Here is a 12,963-nt window from a genome sequence, read left to right on the forward strand (position 1 = left end):
TCGGTCACGGGGATGTCGATTTGGAGAAGAAAGGAGATAGATGGAGAGATGCGTTTCCATGCGGGGCCCACTGTGTGGTGGAAGTTAATTGAGGGAAGGGCAAGATGCAACAAGATTAAACTCATCAAAATCTAAAGAGCCAAGGTTTTAGAGTTGTTTGAAAAATGATGAAAATGTAGAGGAACGGCCAGAGATGCTCTGCCCCCCATTGCCTTTTAACCATAGCGAGCTACCAACAAAAAACTTGCAATCAATCAAAAAAAAAAAAACATAGCGAGCTGTCACCGGTGCATGTTTTTTCTGCTTTAAAGCAAACGAGCCCTTATGTGCAACATTACAAGAAGCAAGGTGTCATGTGAAACTAATGCTGCTGGCGCTTAACGAAAACAAATTAAGAAACAAAATAAACCCATGGAGCAGAGTACCAGGCCACACAGCCTTCTCCCTCTATAAAACCTCGGCCTACTTTCTTTCTTCCACCTTGACTCCCCACTCTTCCTCGGCCCACCACCATTGACACAGAGATCATGAAGAGATCCCCTCCTCCCCAGCCATCTCCTTCTTCTTCGCCGGCATGCTCGCCCTCGCCGTCTTCTCCTTCCTCGTCCGACTCGTCTTCGATAGCCATTCCCCGCAAGCGAGCGCGGACGCAGAAGGCCGGGAGCGCCAAGGCGAAGGCCGCGCCCAAGCGGGCCAAGAAAGACTCGGGCAGGAGCACCAAGGACTCTGACGCCTCCGCCAATGGCGCCGCCGCGTCTGGGAAGAGAAGCTCCATCTACAGGGGGGTCACAAGGTATGGATCATGTCTCTGGATTGATTCCGATCTCAAGCCCGCAAAATAACCAATCAATTGCGCATTGCCGCTGATTAATCAAACGTCAGAGAATTGGTTGGTCCCCAACCTTGGCCTGCATGTCAAAAGTCTGCACCCTTTTCCCCCTCCTGGTCTCTCGGAGAGCCAGTTAAGCATGATCCCGGTTGAGTTCTTGAATTCAGCCGGCGGATTTTCTTGTCATGCTTCATTTGAATAATTCAGTCAACTGCGGTTAGTTGTTAGGAAGTAGGAGGAGGGCCGGTTGATCTGCAATCTGCATTACCGCTGCCTAATCTGCATTACCGCTGCCTGCTCATTTAATCCGGTCAATCAGTTTTTTCCTTTCTTTTTTTATCTCCTTGAAAAGCAAGTGCTTATAAATTGATCAGCTGCATGCATGTTAATATGTGATCAGGCACAGGTGGACAGGCAGATTTGAGGCACACCTCTGGGACAAGAATTGCTTCACTTCCATCCAGAACAAGAAGAAAGGGAGGCAAGGTAAAATAAAATCCTCCTTCTGATTTTCAGATTTCAATCACATAGTGTTTCAGACAGTATGAAAATCATAGTTCAGATTTATAGAATTGTTATTTTTATGCGTAGAGGGAAAAATAGAGATGCAATACGAGGATGGTACCTAATACTGATTAAAAAACTGCTCTGGATCCTGATACTACATCTGGCTGCTATTAGCACAAAGCATATATTTTTTCCATAAAGCGAAACGAATTTATTAAGGCTGACATTCTGATTATACTTTTTTATCTCTTTGTTTCCTGTTATCTTTTGTGGGGGTCCTTGTCTGGTGATCTGCATGTGACTGCGATCTACTTGTGCTTGATGCTGTGTTGGCTCAATAGTCTATCTGGGTAAGTCCCACAAGCATATTTGTAGACACACATCTAGCCTACCTGTTTTTGGCAGATTCATGTCACTTGTTATTTTCTCTTCATTTTTATTTTTTGCTTGTTGACGATTTGGTTGTCTGAGCGTGTGGTCACTCTGCAGGGGCTTATGACACAGAGGAGGCAGCTGCTCGTGCGTATGACCTTGCAGCTCTCAAATATTGGGGGCCTGAAACCACACTGAATTTCACGGTACGTTTTGCTGATCTTGGAAATAGAAGAAAAAAAGGAATCATTGATATGAATGTGTACCCAAGTTGCTGCGTCAGTTCCTGTTTGGTACAAGCAGGAGCCAGGGTGTGTCTTGGCAAGCACCGCCATTGTCCATTGACTCGAGAGTTATGGAGGTGACAGCAGAGCAAAAGAGATGAGTCACTGAGTAGTAGTAACGCCTTGACAGTCCATGTTTTAGTGTACAACTTAGATGAGCAAAGCACATAAAAATACAGCCTCTAATGTGCTGATTGTGTAACAACTGTTTGTTTGTCAACAAAGTAAACATAGTTACTTCCTCCATAAACTAGTATAAAAGCGTTTAAATCACTATAAGCACTCTACTATGCAAAAATAACGTTCCTCAAGCATTGTTCATGAACGCAGGTGGATGAGTACGCGAAGGAGAGGTCAGAGATGGAGGCGGTGTCGCGGGAGGAGTACCTCGCCGCGCTCCGCCGCCGGAGCAGCGGCTTCTCCAGGGGGGTCTCCAAGTACAGGGGCGTCGCCAGGTAGGAGTACTATATACACTACTAATACCGCATTAATCAGCAGCTCCTGTTTTGGTTAGCCACAAAACTAGTGCTACTATTCCGAGCCATGCAAAATTCATGAAGAAAGGAGACAGGTGGCATCCGAGTGCCAAGTGTACACTCCGTGGGATCCAGAGATGGTGCTGACTCGGGAGGAGAGACCTTTCTGGTGGACTGACAAAATAGGGGTACGTAGGCAGCTAGGATCCATCTGCACCGTGGAGTCAGTGGCACTGCATGCGTCAGCTGGCAGGCACAAAGTGCAACGTCATACCCCGGCCAGCCATGTCATCTAGAGTGGCCACAGATGGCTCACCTACCTACCTCTTTCTCTCGTCAGCTGTGTGCCCAACAAAGTCCAACCTGGCCGACAGCAGGCGTCCGGTTTGGAATTTCGACTCAAATTCACAAAAAACAGTTCAACGAATGTCGTTGAACTTTTTCTTGCGACTGATTTTTGACAAAACTATACACAGGGATTTACTGAAATTTCAGAGAGAAACACTCAGGATTTGTGTCTGAATATACGTAAATGTTTGTAATTTTGGGTGCAGGCACCACCACAATGGGCGATGGGAGGCGCGAATCGGAAGGGTGCTGGGGAACAAGTACCTGTACCTGGGAACCTTTGGTGAGCAGCCTCCTCCTCCCCCTCCTCCTTTGAGCAAGAAAACAGTTTTAATTAATCGGCATTGAAAGGCTACCATTGTTCGTTGTAGAACCGTCCTGCTTACTAACATTCCGCAAGGGAAGAGCAGCTGCCCACCTAACTTTTACCAGAATTTTATGATCAAACCTAACACCCACATATATTCAATGGCATGCACTTGTTGTTTCCCTTCAATGCACCACACACGGCCTCACCTTAATGCTGCTGCTACCATAATCTCTACTACTACTCCTCCTATGTTAATTACTCCCTCCGTCCCATAATATAAGAACGTTTTTGACACTCTTATATTATGGGACAGAGGGAGTAGTTGTTATTCTCGCTTTAGTTCTACTTTTGTTTTTCATTTTTCTACTTGCATAGTATATCTGAAAAAGAAAGAAAGAAAGAAAGAAAAGGGCTGGCAGGGTCAAGATTCAGGACCATGAGACAGACCAAGATACCATCCTGTGTGCGATCCCAAGAGGATTGCTCAACTTGCCCTAAAAATAACATTAAGCGCACAGACCAAGTGTTGGATCAGATCATACGCAATGCCCTACACTGCTAATTACCAGTAAATACGGCAGGCATGTGAGCGGCACGTGGTGGGAGTGGCAATGCCACCGGCTGGTGCATAGGGATCTTCAATCTCTCCCTGTCTTCTTTTCACTTGCCTCCCTGACTCAGCAGTGAGTGGTCGCCTCGCCCTCACGTGCATGGGGCATGCCTTCCTCTCTGTCAAAAACCAACCAGATCAAGATTCAGGATCCAAACCACCGCACAAATGATATGATTCACCACACACCGCCTGCTAGTAAAGGGCAGATTGAGATAAAAAGGAAAAAAAAATCCCCAAAGGGCGAGAAGATCGCCACTAAGGGCAGGTTGCCACAAGAGCTCTCTAATTAATTACTGCAGTAGCAAAGCACCACAATCAACTCCAGTGACCAGCACATGTGAAAGCAGCAAGCACCCCATCCACTGTCGTCTTTCAGGCAACTAGGATGTGAAATTCAGCATCTTCTGCTCTTAGATACTTGACGCTTACGCTCATTCACTGATATCACCAAACAACTCTGGTAATTCTTTGATTTAGCTCACCATAGTGCATCTACTTTCTTAATGCAGATACCCAAGAGGAAGCAGCCAGGGCCTATGATCTTGCTGCCATCGAATACCGGGGCGCAAATGCCGTAACCAATTTTGACATTAGCCGCTACCTGGACCAGCCGCAGTTACTGGCGCAACTGGAGCAGGGGCCACAGGTGGTGCCAGCATTGCAAGAGGAGCTTCAACATGATCACCAAAGTGACAATGCAGTACAAGAGCTCAACTCTGGTGAAGCGCAGAAGCCAGGTAGCGTCAGCGAGCCGATTGCAGTGGATGACACAGACAATACAGGAGACATCGGTGCCCCCCTTGTGTTTGACAGCGGCGTCGAGGAGAACCTGTGGAGCCCTTGCATGGATTATGATGTGGACCCCATCTTTGGACCCAACATCAGCAGCTCGATGAATCTGAGCGAGTGGTTCAACGATCCCGCCTTCGAGAGCAACATCGGGTACATGTTCGAAGGATGTTCGGACGTCGATGACTGCAGCACCAGGCATGGCGCAGGTCTGTCAGCGTTGGGTTTTCTCAAGGAAGGCGACGATAAGCTGAAGGATGTTTCAGACATGGAGGCAGAAATAACTCCTCAGGCAAACGATGTCTCCTGCCCTCCAAAAATGATCACCGTGTGTAATTGAGCATCTCTGTGCTCTCATGTCCAAGGAAGGTTTCAGGTTTTCATGTTGGTTATACCTCTTAGCTAGCTTCTTGTAGGCTGTCTGTCTGTCTGATCAGGTCAGAGAAATTCATGTGTTCATTCCCATCCTTTGAGAAAAAACCCAAAGGCATTCAACTTGGTATGGCAAGAATGCCAATGCTCCATTTTTTTTTCTCCTTGAAAGTTACCAGAAGGCTAATATACTAACCTCAACGAGATGTGCTCACTTAACCTCGGTTTACCCAATCACAGCGTGATAGCTTACAAGTTTCATTCATGTATTTACTTTTTTTAGTTGATTTCATGTATTTATACTTGTTCCTATAGAAGTAACATTCTGTGATCCCAATGTACCATTGCAATATGGCTTGCTTGATCTGGAAATTCTCTCTACGAATGGCAGAGTGTTTTCTCGAGGTCCAAGAAAAAAAATTGATATAGGAAGAATCGTAACTTTCATTCAGTACAAATGTCATCTGTGGTAAAAAAAAATGCCATGTGCTTAGAAGCAACGTTCCTGCAAAGAGTTTTCGCCCTGAAAATAGTTCAACAAAAGCTCCTGTCATGGCAACCTTTTCCTTTTCTAATTGGAAAAACAGAGGCAGAACCTCAGGATATAAAGAGGTTTATTTGGCGAGTCGTCATGTTATAGCGTATCTAGCAATGAAATAGTAGAAATGACATATATGATGGACGATCGTTCGCGCGATAACACATCATTTGGTTCCTTCCCGGTCTTGTCTTCCGCCATTGCCGCCACCGGGGCCGAGGGTGGATGGGAGGAGCGCCCCATCAACTTCAGAGCGCGCAAAGACTAAAGAAATGTACGGAGTACAACACAAAGTTTTCCATAACATTTTCTTTTGTGTTCTCGAGATGCCATGAAATGTATACGAGGGAGCCTGTAACGGCAAACGTTGGAGACAAGGAATGGATCGTCAGTCATCAAGCCAACCGCAGGAGCCTGGCTGCGGACGCGAGAACAAGTGCTTTGGCGCAAATGAATCGATGGGCTTCACCCTACCGCTGCCAGTTTCTGCCGGCCCAGGGGACTGAGATGGATTGCGGTCGACTAGCTCGTCTTCATCGAGTATACCGTGCTCCTGAGGTGCACCTCTATGCCTTTCTGCTGCACCGGGATTTCTAACATCTGGAAAGACAATATGGTCCCTCTTGGGAGTTCCCAGTTCTTTTTGAATATCATGCTTCCTGAAATCATTTACAGGGATTCACTAGGGTCAGAGGATTGGAAACCAAGACAAATGGAAAACTGGAGAAAGTATATATGTGACTGATGGAAGTAGGAGAATCCACAGACCTGCAGTAGATCAAAATTTGATCTGGTAGAATGCCATCCCATGCCCTTTGCGGCATAGCCTCTTCCTCGTCCTCTGTCAAGGAAATATCCCTAGAAAACAAGTAATGGTAGTGAGGACAAGAAAATCTTGTTTTCTGCACTGGGGCATAACATAGAAGACGGGGTTGAGGATGGCAATGCAAAGGCAAACCTTGGCAAGCACTTGCGGTGGTATGCAGTTGGACAGCGCCTGCATACCGCAAATTGCATTTCCTTGTCATGCTTGTTCTCTGCTTCCTTACACCGCTTACATTTATGCACGGGACAACTGAATTCCAGTCCACCAGCAACACATTGCTCAAAACACGTGGCCTTGGCTTTGTTATCAGGGTATAGTATTTCAGCAACACATCCCGGGTGGTAAAAGTGCCCACACTTTCGGTGCTTACACTTGAATACCTGAGAAGACATCAAGAAGTTGGTAGAAAATTCAGTATTTTAATATTATACTTCCTCCGTTTTTATTTACTTCACATATTAGCTTTGACCTAACTAAAACTTTATAAAGTTTGACCAAATTTATAGAAAAAACAATATAAACTTCCACAATAACAAATATATATGGTGTGAAAATATATTCAATGATGATTCTAATGGTATTGATTTGGTTGAGAATCTTAATAATCTTTTGTATAGACTTGGTTACAGTTTAGAAAGTTTGACTTGAGACAATGCTAATATGCAGAGTAAATAAAAATGGAGGGAGTAATTATTACTCGTATAGATGTGCAGCACACAAAGTCAAACGCCATTTAAGACTTAATTTCACTGCTAAGCTCTGACACAGTCCTGACATATGCGCATATCCCAATACAAGCTGATGGATGAGATAAGAGGGCAAGAAAGACCAAGCTCAACTACAACTTTCCCGACTGATAAGCAAATAAGCACATCATCACCGAGTGCGGCGTTGGTGTGCTTGATGCCACTTTGTGGTGGCAGTCCATCCAGCTTTGAATACACCACATAATAGATCTGACACAGATGGTTTGGATGGGAAGGGATATGTATAGTTTGATTTGGCATGAACGAAAAAAAATCTTGTACATGTACTCCTATGATAGGTTATGTAGTAGTATATAGTTTTTTATTAATTCACAGCAACACATTGGTGTTGCGCTACTTTCTAACATCTTAGATAATACTATAATGAAAAAGGCATCTTGAGATACTTCCTATGTCTTATAATTTTTGAGCAATATACTTAATTTCATTTCTTCATCTCTTCTGAAATAAACAAAGACAGAAAGTATCGATGAAAGATAATGAAATGTATCTGTTCTGCATACCTCAGGTTCTGCTGTTAAGTTCGAAGACCCCAACAATCCACAAGCAAAACATTGGTGCTGCTTATGCTTGCAGTTATTGCAGAAATATAGCCCCTTTTCCTGAATTACCATTCAAAATATGAAGCAAAATGTCAACTCCTATACATAAATAGAAGTGCAAAATGAAAAACGACTAAAATATATCATATACCCCTAGTGCTTTATGCTTTTCCCACTTTGCTTCATTTAGCCCAAGGCTTGTGCACATAGATCTTTCACCATGTTCTTTGGTTGGGTGGAAGGATCTCAGACATCCACCATCACAGCTAAAAAAAATAAGGTAAGAAAGAAAATTGACATAAAGCAAGGAATATGGTTCGTTCATAGCAACAGGAAATTCAACAAACTTGAATCTATAACACTGGACACCATAACTCAGTGGGGTGTTAAAACTTAAAAACACATTTGATAATAATCTTGAAGAAGATCCATACATTTCATTTCAAACATGATGCCTATCACAATATTGGTGGGATTGAATCACAGAGCAACTTCTGGACATAGTAAATGTGCTATCTATTTGGAAACAGCTATCATGTGAATATCAGCCATCCAAGTAGATAAGTGTAGCATTCCTAGTATCATTAGTTTGGTTGAAGAAACATGAAATCTGTTGCTAAAAGAACACTAATTAATTACAACACTACACAGCCAGTAACTGTGTTATGTATGTGTCAAGAAACTAAATTGCTCTATAGAGTAGGTCAAAGTTTCAGTGGAGAACAATCCTCAAGGAAATAAAGTGAATTCGAGATCACAACTGGACATTCATTAAAGATGAAGCCACTGAAACTTGATTGTAGATAAACCTACCAGATTAACTCGCCACCATCGTCGCAAAATGCACAAACTTCCCTCTGCACAAAAATTAGGTGAATTGGGCTTAACTAGACCAGCAGAAACGAACATAAAATATTGGTTAATGATGTAAATAAAGAGGAAAGAACAAATCTGGGAACTAGTTAAGGAAAGGCAAATATGGCAATATGCTAGGCATATGGATGAAAAGATTCAACAGAATCAAGAAAATGATTATGTACTTTCCTTCAGAGAAGCCCATAGTTAAGAGCTTAAGGCTACCGTGTAATTCGTAAAACGAGATGACAGCAAGCTAGGCATATGGGTGGAAAAAAAAACTGGGAACATGAGCACATCACCACTAACTTCATTTATAGCTTTTGAATGGCATTTTTTGTAAGTTGTTTTCTTTAGTCACATTTTTTATTATGCAAAGTTGGCAGTGCCATATTTCAAATTAACCAAAAAAAATGCATGTTTGGCAATGCTATGGCAAATTGGTTCTCCAAAGTATGAAACGTCATATGGTGCATAACTCTTCTGACTTCCTATTTTCACCAATAGTTGAACAAGCAAACAAATGGCTAGCCCCCAAATAATGTCCATTTGCTCAAGTTTTTATAGACCATGTATTTTCTTATTGGGATGGATTTGTTGTAGCTTCTTACAAAACAAACGAGTCTGTAAGAAAGAGTCTTCTGCTGCATCGATATACACTCATGTTCAACATCTGAATGTTCAGGTGGTCTTAGGCCTCCGCATAGTGCGTACCGAGAAAAGAAAAAACACGCTAGCACGGAGCCCTTTTACCGAAAAAGGCTTTCGCCCCGCTTTATATATAAAGCAACGACCATCATCAACCCAGTACAAACGCACGCCACCACAACACACACACATACAAAGGCACTGAGCGCAGCAACATCACCCTAGCACTACGAGAGTAACCGAGAACTTCAACTGTGAACACGCCACCGTGAAGAGATGAAGCTGCCTACGGCGAACCGTGGGCTCCAAGGCGGCGCCTTCAGGAAGGTTACGCCACCGTAACGCCGCCGCCGCCCGATTCAAGAATCAGAGTTTCCCCTGGAGCCACACGACGGGCAATGATAGCTGCGACGACGCCTTCAAGAAGGGAACGATCTTCGCCGCCGCCGGTCCATCGAAGATAGAACAGGTTTTCACCCCGGCCAACACTCACCGCCACCGAATGCCACACCCCGGCTACCACGTCGCCCACACGACCATGGCCACCGGGCAGCACCAAGCCACGGCTCCGCCCAAGAGCACCGCGCTACCGCCACCAGAGCCGCCGCCCCGGCATCCAAGACCTTGACACCACCTCACCCGAGACCCGCCGCAACTCCCAACCAAAGAGACGGGCAAAAAGGTCCCACCTTTCGCACCCCTGGGAGACCCCCAGCGCCGAGACCCAATAGGTCGGCCAACGCTGCCTTCATCGACCCGTCCTGCAGCCCGGAGCACGAGACGATCTCGGTCCTGCTGCATCGTGCACGAGACGAGCTCAGTCCAGCTGCACAGTGCGCGAGACGAGCTTGGTCCTACTGCACGGGGCACGAGACGAGCGACGGACCGTGGCTGGGAGAGGGCCAGCCCTTCGACGGAAGAAACGGCCAGACGACAAGGGAAGGGGTCGAAGGCCGACACAGACCGCCGACAGACGAGCCAACGCCGGGATAAGCCAGCCGCCGCCGCAACCGATCTGCCACCACCACAGCACCAACGCCTCCACGCCCTGGCCAGATACACCCGAAGCTCCGCCATCCCGCACCGGAGTAGCGAAGACACCAGCCGCATCACCACCGCCTCATCAGGGCTGCTGGCCACCCCAACCACCGCCTACCAACACCATCCACCGGATTTGAGCAGGGGATCCCAGACCTGCAGCCCCGGCCACCCACCTCCAACCAGAACAGGGCAGGAGGCCAGATCGGCCGCCTGCCCGCCTCAGGACACCGTAGCCCCTAGACTCGCCGGATGGAGGGGAGGGGGCGACGCCGACGGCCACCGGGCGCCGGGAGGAGGGAGGGAGGCGGGGCAGGGCCGGCCCGACGCCACCGGGCAGAGGGGAGGCGCCCCGTGAAACCCCCCATCTACGAGCGCGAGAAAGCCGCCCCGCCGCCGCCAATGCCACGTGGCCTTCGGCCGGCAACGTCCCCGGCGGCGGCGAGGGGGGGCGGACAAAGGACAGGGGGCAGGGGGGGCGCTAGGGTTCCTCCCGGGGGCGCCTCGGGGAGGGGGGGGAGAGGAACCCCAAAACTTGCATTTTACGGGGAACAAAAGCAATTTATGTTCTAAATAAACGGGCACATGCAGAATCACAACTGCTCCCAGTGGTGATTCCACTAGGCGGGCTTCAATAGGCTGAAGCCTACCTTTCAAAAATCCTATTTCAGCTAAATATACTACTTGACAATCATACCGAGGTGTTGAACATGTAAATTGCAATGCATTTGCTAATTAAGCTCGAAAACTTGATGTTTTAAGCCTACCCTTCAGTTTCATGCTAAATTCGCCACTGACTGCTCCTGCTATAAGCCATAGCCAAAAATCCATTAGATCCACAGCAACTATGATCCAAAACAAGTATTCCTCCGTTTCAGAGTAATTGAAGTTCTGGGTTTGTCCTAAGTCAAACTTGTTTAAGTAAGTTTGACCAACTCTGTACAAAAAATGTGGTAAGATCTAAAACATCAAAATCAGATACACATGGCACAAAAAAATATTTCATAGTTCCTCGAAAAGATATATTTCATAAATAATCTCATGAGACTAATTTGACTTAGAACAAACCCCGAACTTCAATTACTTTGGAACCGAGGTATATATAGTATATAATACTACCTGTTGAGGCTCAACTGGTGCGTCGCCATTGGCCCTCCTTGGGTTGCTGCCCTGGCCTTCCTTTGGCTCGCGACTGGCACTCTTGTGCCTGCTGTCCTCAACACTCTTTGCCTTGCGGAGTTTGCTCACTCGCATCTTTATCACGGCCATGGTCTCCCCCAAGGATCAGGCATGCAAGATCTGCTGCCAAGACGCAAACTTGTTTAGTTTTTCTTATTAGGGTCCCAAGCAAGCAAAAAAAAAAAGTCAATCTCCTTCCCCCTCTCCGCGGAGAAGTGCGGGGACCGACGGATCGGACGCGGCCGGGAAGTAAGGATCGCTCACCTCGAATCCTCTGGACCTACTCCTCTAGGCTCTAGCGGACGCTGCAAAATCTCAGTCGCCGAAACCGACGATCGCTGAGATTTATGGAGCCTGAGACGCGTGATGGCGAGATCGGATTCGGATCGGTAACAATCATGGAGCCTGACACGCGTGATGGCAAAAATCAGATACGGCAGTAATACACGTTACGTTATGCAAAATCGTCTACGGCGTTGGACCAACCTGTCATTTCCAGAGTATTTCCTCTTCCGGCGTGGGCACGGAGGTAATGTTGCGAAAACATTTGGTCACACGTACTCTTGAGGAAGAAGCTTTGGCAACAAAGGTCATGTTGCAGAAAACTTTTACAACATAAGACAGGTTGTAGAATTTTTTTCCTTCGTCTTTCTGTAACATATGTATTGTTATGAAAGAAATTTTTGAAACAAAGGTCATTGTGTAGAACTTTTTTTCAGCGTAGGTCAGGTTCCAGAAAACTTTTGCAACAAGATATTTATTTCAATTTCTTGAAACAGAGACCATGCTGCAGAAACTCATCATTGCGCCGTTGTTGCAAAAAACTCAAGGGAGAAAGTTTTGCAACATGACCGGTGTTGCAGAACTCTTTCTTGCAATAGGGAGGGTGTTGCAAGAAAAAAAATCAATGTCAACCTCGAGCTCTCGCCGAACGGTGGTGAGAGAGGAGTGGCGCCACATGTCCCGGCAATCACCCCGCACGCGCCCCTGGAATCATGCCGTCGCCGGAGAGCGGCGGCCGGAGGGAGCTCCGGCTGGAGCGGAATCGAGCGAGCATCTATTTAATGGAGGATCGGGGCGAGAAGAAGAGGGGATATGGATAAGGTGAGTGAGTGGTTGGGGTTCACTTGGGAGTTAAAAGTTGCAGATAAGCACGAAGGATGATATGGTGATAGGTCCCAACGGGACACACGTCAGGCAAGGGACGTGGTGGATGAGCGAGTATCATCCGCCGGTTGAAAGGAAGATTTTCCCTGATTAATTTCAGAATATAAATTATGTGATTAAAACAAGAAAAAATGTGAATAAAACCTGTATTACTCAACCTCCGGGATAACAATCAATCAGTGAAACACAAGTATTCAATGTTCTTCAGGCTAGAACAAAGCCACATTGCATTACAGTACTATTGCTACACCTAACATAACTAGCTAAGAAATGGCTAATTGTTGGAAATATGCTCTAGAGACAATAATAAAAATAGTTATTATTATATTTCCTGTTTCAAGATAATTGTTTATTATCCATGCTATAACTCTATTGAATGGAAACATAAATACATGTGTGTGTATATATAGACAAAACTATGTCCCTAGTGAGTCTCTAGTTGACTAGCCTATTGATCAAGGATGGTTAAGGTTTCCTATCCATAGATAAGTGTTGTCACTTGA

General features: G+C 45.9%; 2 protein-coding genes across 3 annotated transcripts; one reads left to right on the plus strand and one right to left on the minus strand.

Annotated features, from left to right (window-relative positions):
* The first annotated feature begins 460 nt into the window (after positions 1–460).
* On the plus strand, positions 461–5,025 carry LOC123452805 (AP2-like ethylene-responsive transcription factor At1g79700). Its single transcript, XM_045129524.1, has 7 exons — positions 461–793; positions 1,230–1,315; positions 1,678–1,686; positions 1,826–1,914; positions 2,323–2,447; positions 3,023–3,099; positions 4,249–5,025. Exons 1-7 carry the CDS (start codon positions 528–530, stop codon positions 4,866–4,868), a joined length of 1,272 nt encoding a protein of 423 aa, XP_044985459.1. The 5' UTR covers positions 461–527; the 3' UTR covers positions 4,869–5,025.
* Positions 5,026–5,450: 425 nt separating this feature from the next.
* On the minus strand, positions 5,451–11,776 carry LOC123452806 (protein ENHANCED DOWNY MILDEW 2-like). Of its 2 annotated transcripts, none has more exons than XM_045129525.1 (8): positions 11,558–11,776; positions 11,234–11,416; positions 8,387–8,430; positions 7,725–7,839; positions 7,535–7,633; positions 6,397–6,644; positions 6,207–6,296; positions 5,451–6,097 (listed from the first exon to the last, which is right to left on the minus strand). In XM_045129525.1, exons 2-8 carry the CDS (start codon positions 11,381–11,383, stop codon positions 5,827–5,829), a joined length of 1,017 nt encoding a protein of 338 aa, XP_044985460.1. In that variant the 5' UTR covers positions 11,384–11,416; positions 11,558–11,776; the 3' UTR covers positions 5,451–5,826. The 2 variants fall into 2 exon arrangements, with proteins under 2 accessions (XP_044985460.1, XP_044985461.1); XM_045129526.1 differs by having other exon boundaries at positions 11,234–11,413; positions 11,558–11,742.
* Positions 11,777–12,963: the final 1,187 nt, after the last annotated feature.

Source organism: Hordeum vulgare, chromosome 5H (assembly GCF_904849725.1).
Source record: "Hordeum vulgare subsp. vulgare chromosome 5H, MorexV3_pseudomolecules_assembly, whole genome shotgun sequence".
NCBI classification, from domain to species: Eukaryota; Viridiplantae; Streptophyta; class Magnoliopsida; order Poales; family Poaceae; genus Hordeum; species Hordeum vulgare.

Bases quoted from the DNA above. Each gene is read 5' to 3' on its own strand.
- LOC123452806 (XM_045129525.1), bottom strand. From the start codon at position 11,383: ATGGCCGTGATAAAGATGCGAGTGAGCAAACTCCGCAAGGCAAAGAGT. The intron at 7,634-7,724 runs GTATATGATATA...ATGGTAATTCAG, and splicing joins AAAAGCATAAAGCACTAGGG to GAAAAGGGGCTATATTTCTG. The intron at 6,098-6,206 runs GTCTGTGGATTC...AAATGATTTCAG, and splicing joins CAAATTTTGATCTACTGCAG to GAAGCATGATATTCAAAAAG.
- LOC123452805 (XM_045129524.1), top strand. From the start codon at position 528: ATGAAGAGATCCCCTCCTCCCCAGCCATCTCCTTCTTCTTCGCCGGCA. The intron at 1,915-2,322 runs GTACGTTTTGCT...TCATGAACGCAG, and splicing joins AAACCACACTGAATTTCACG to GTGGATGAGTACGCGAAGGA. The intron at 2,448-3,022 runs GTAGGAGTACTA...TTTTGGGTGCAG, and splicing joins AAGTACAGGGGCGTCGCCAG to GCACCACCACAATGGGCGAT.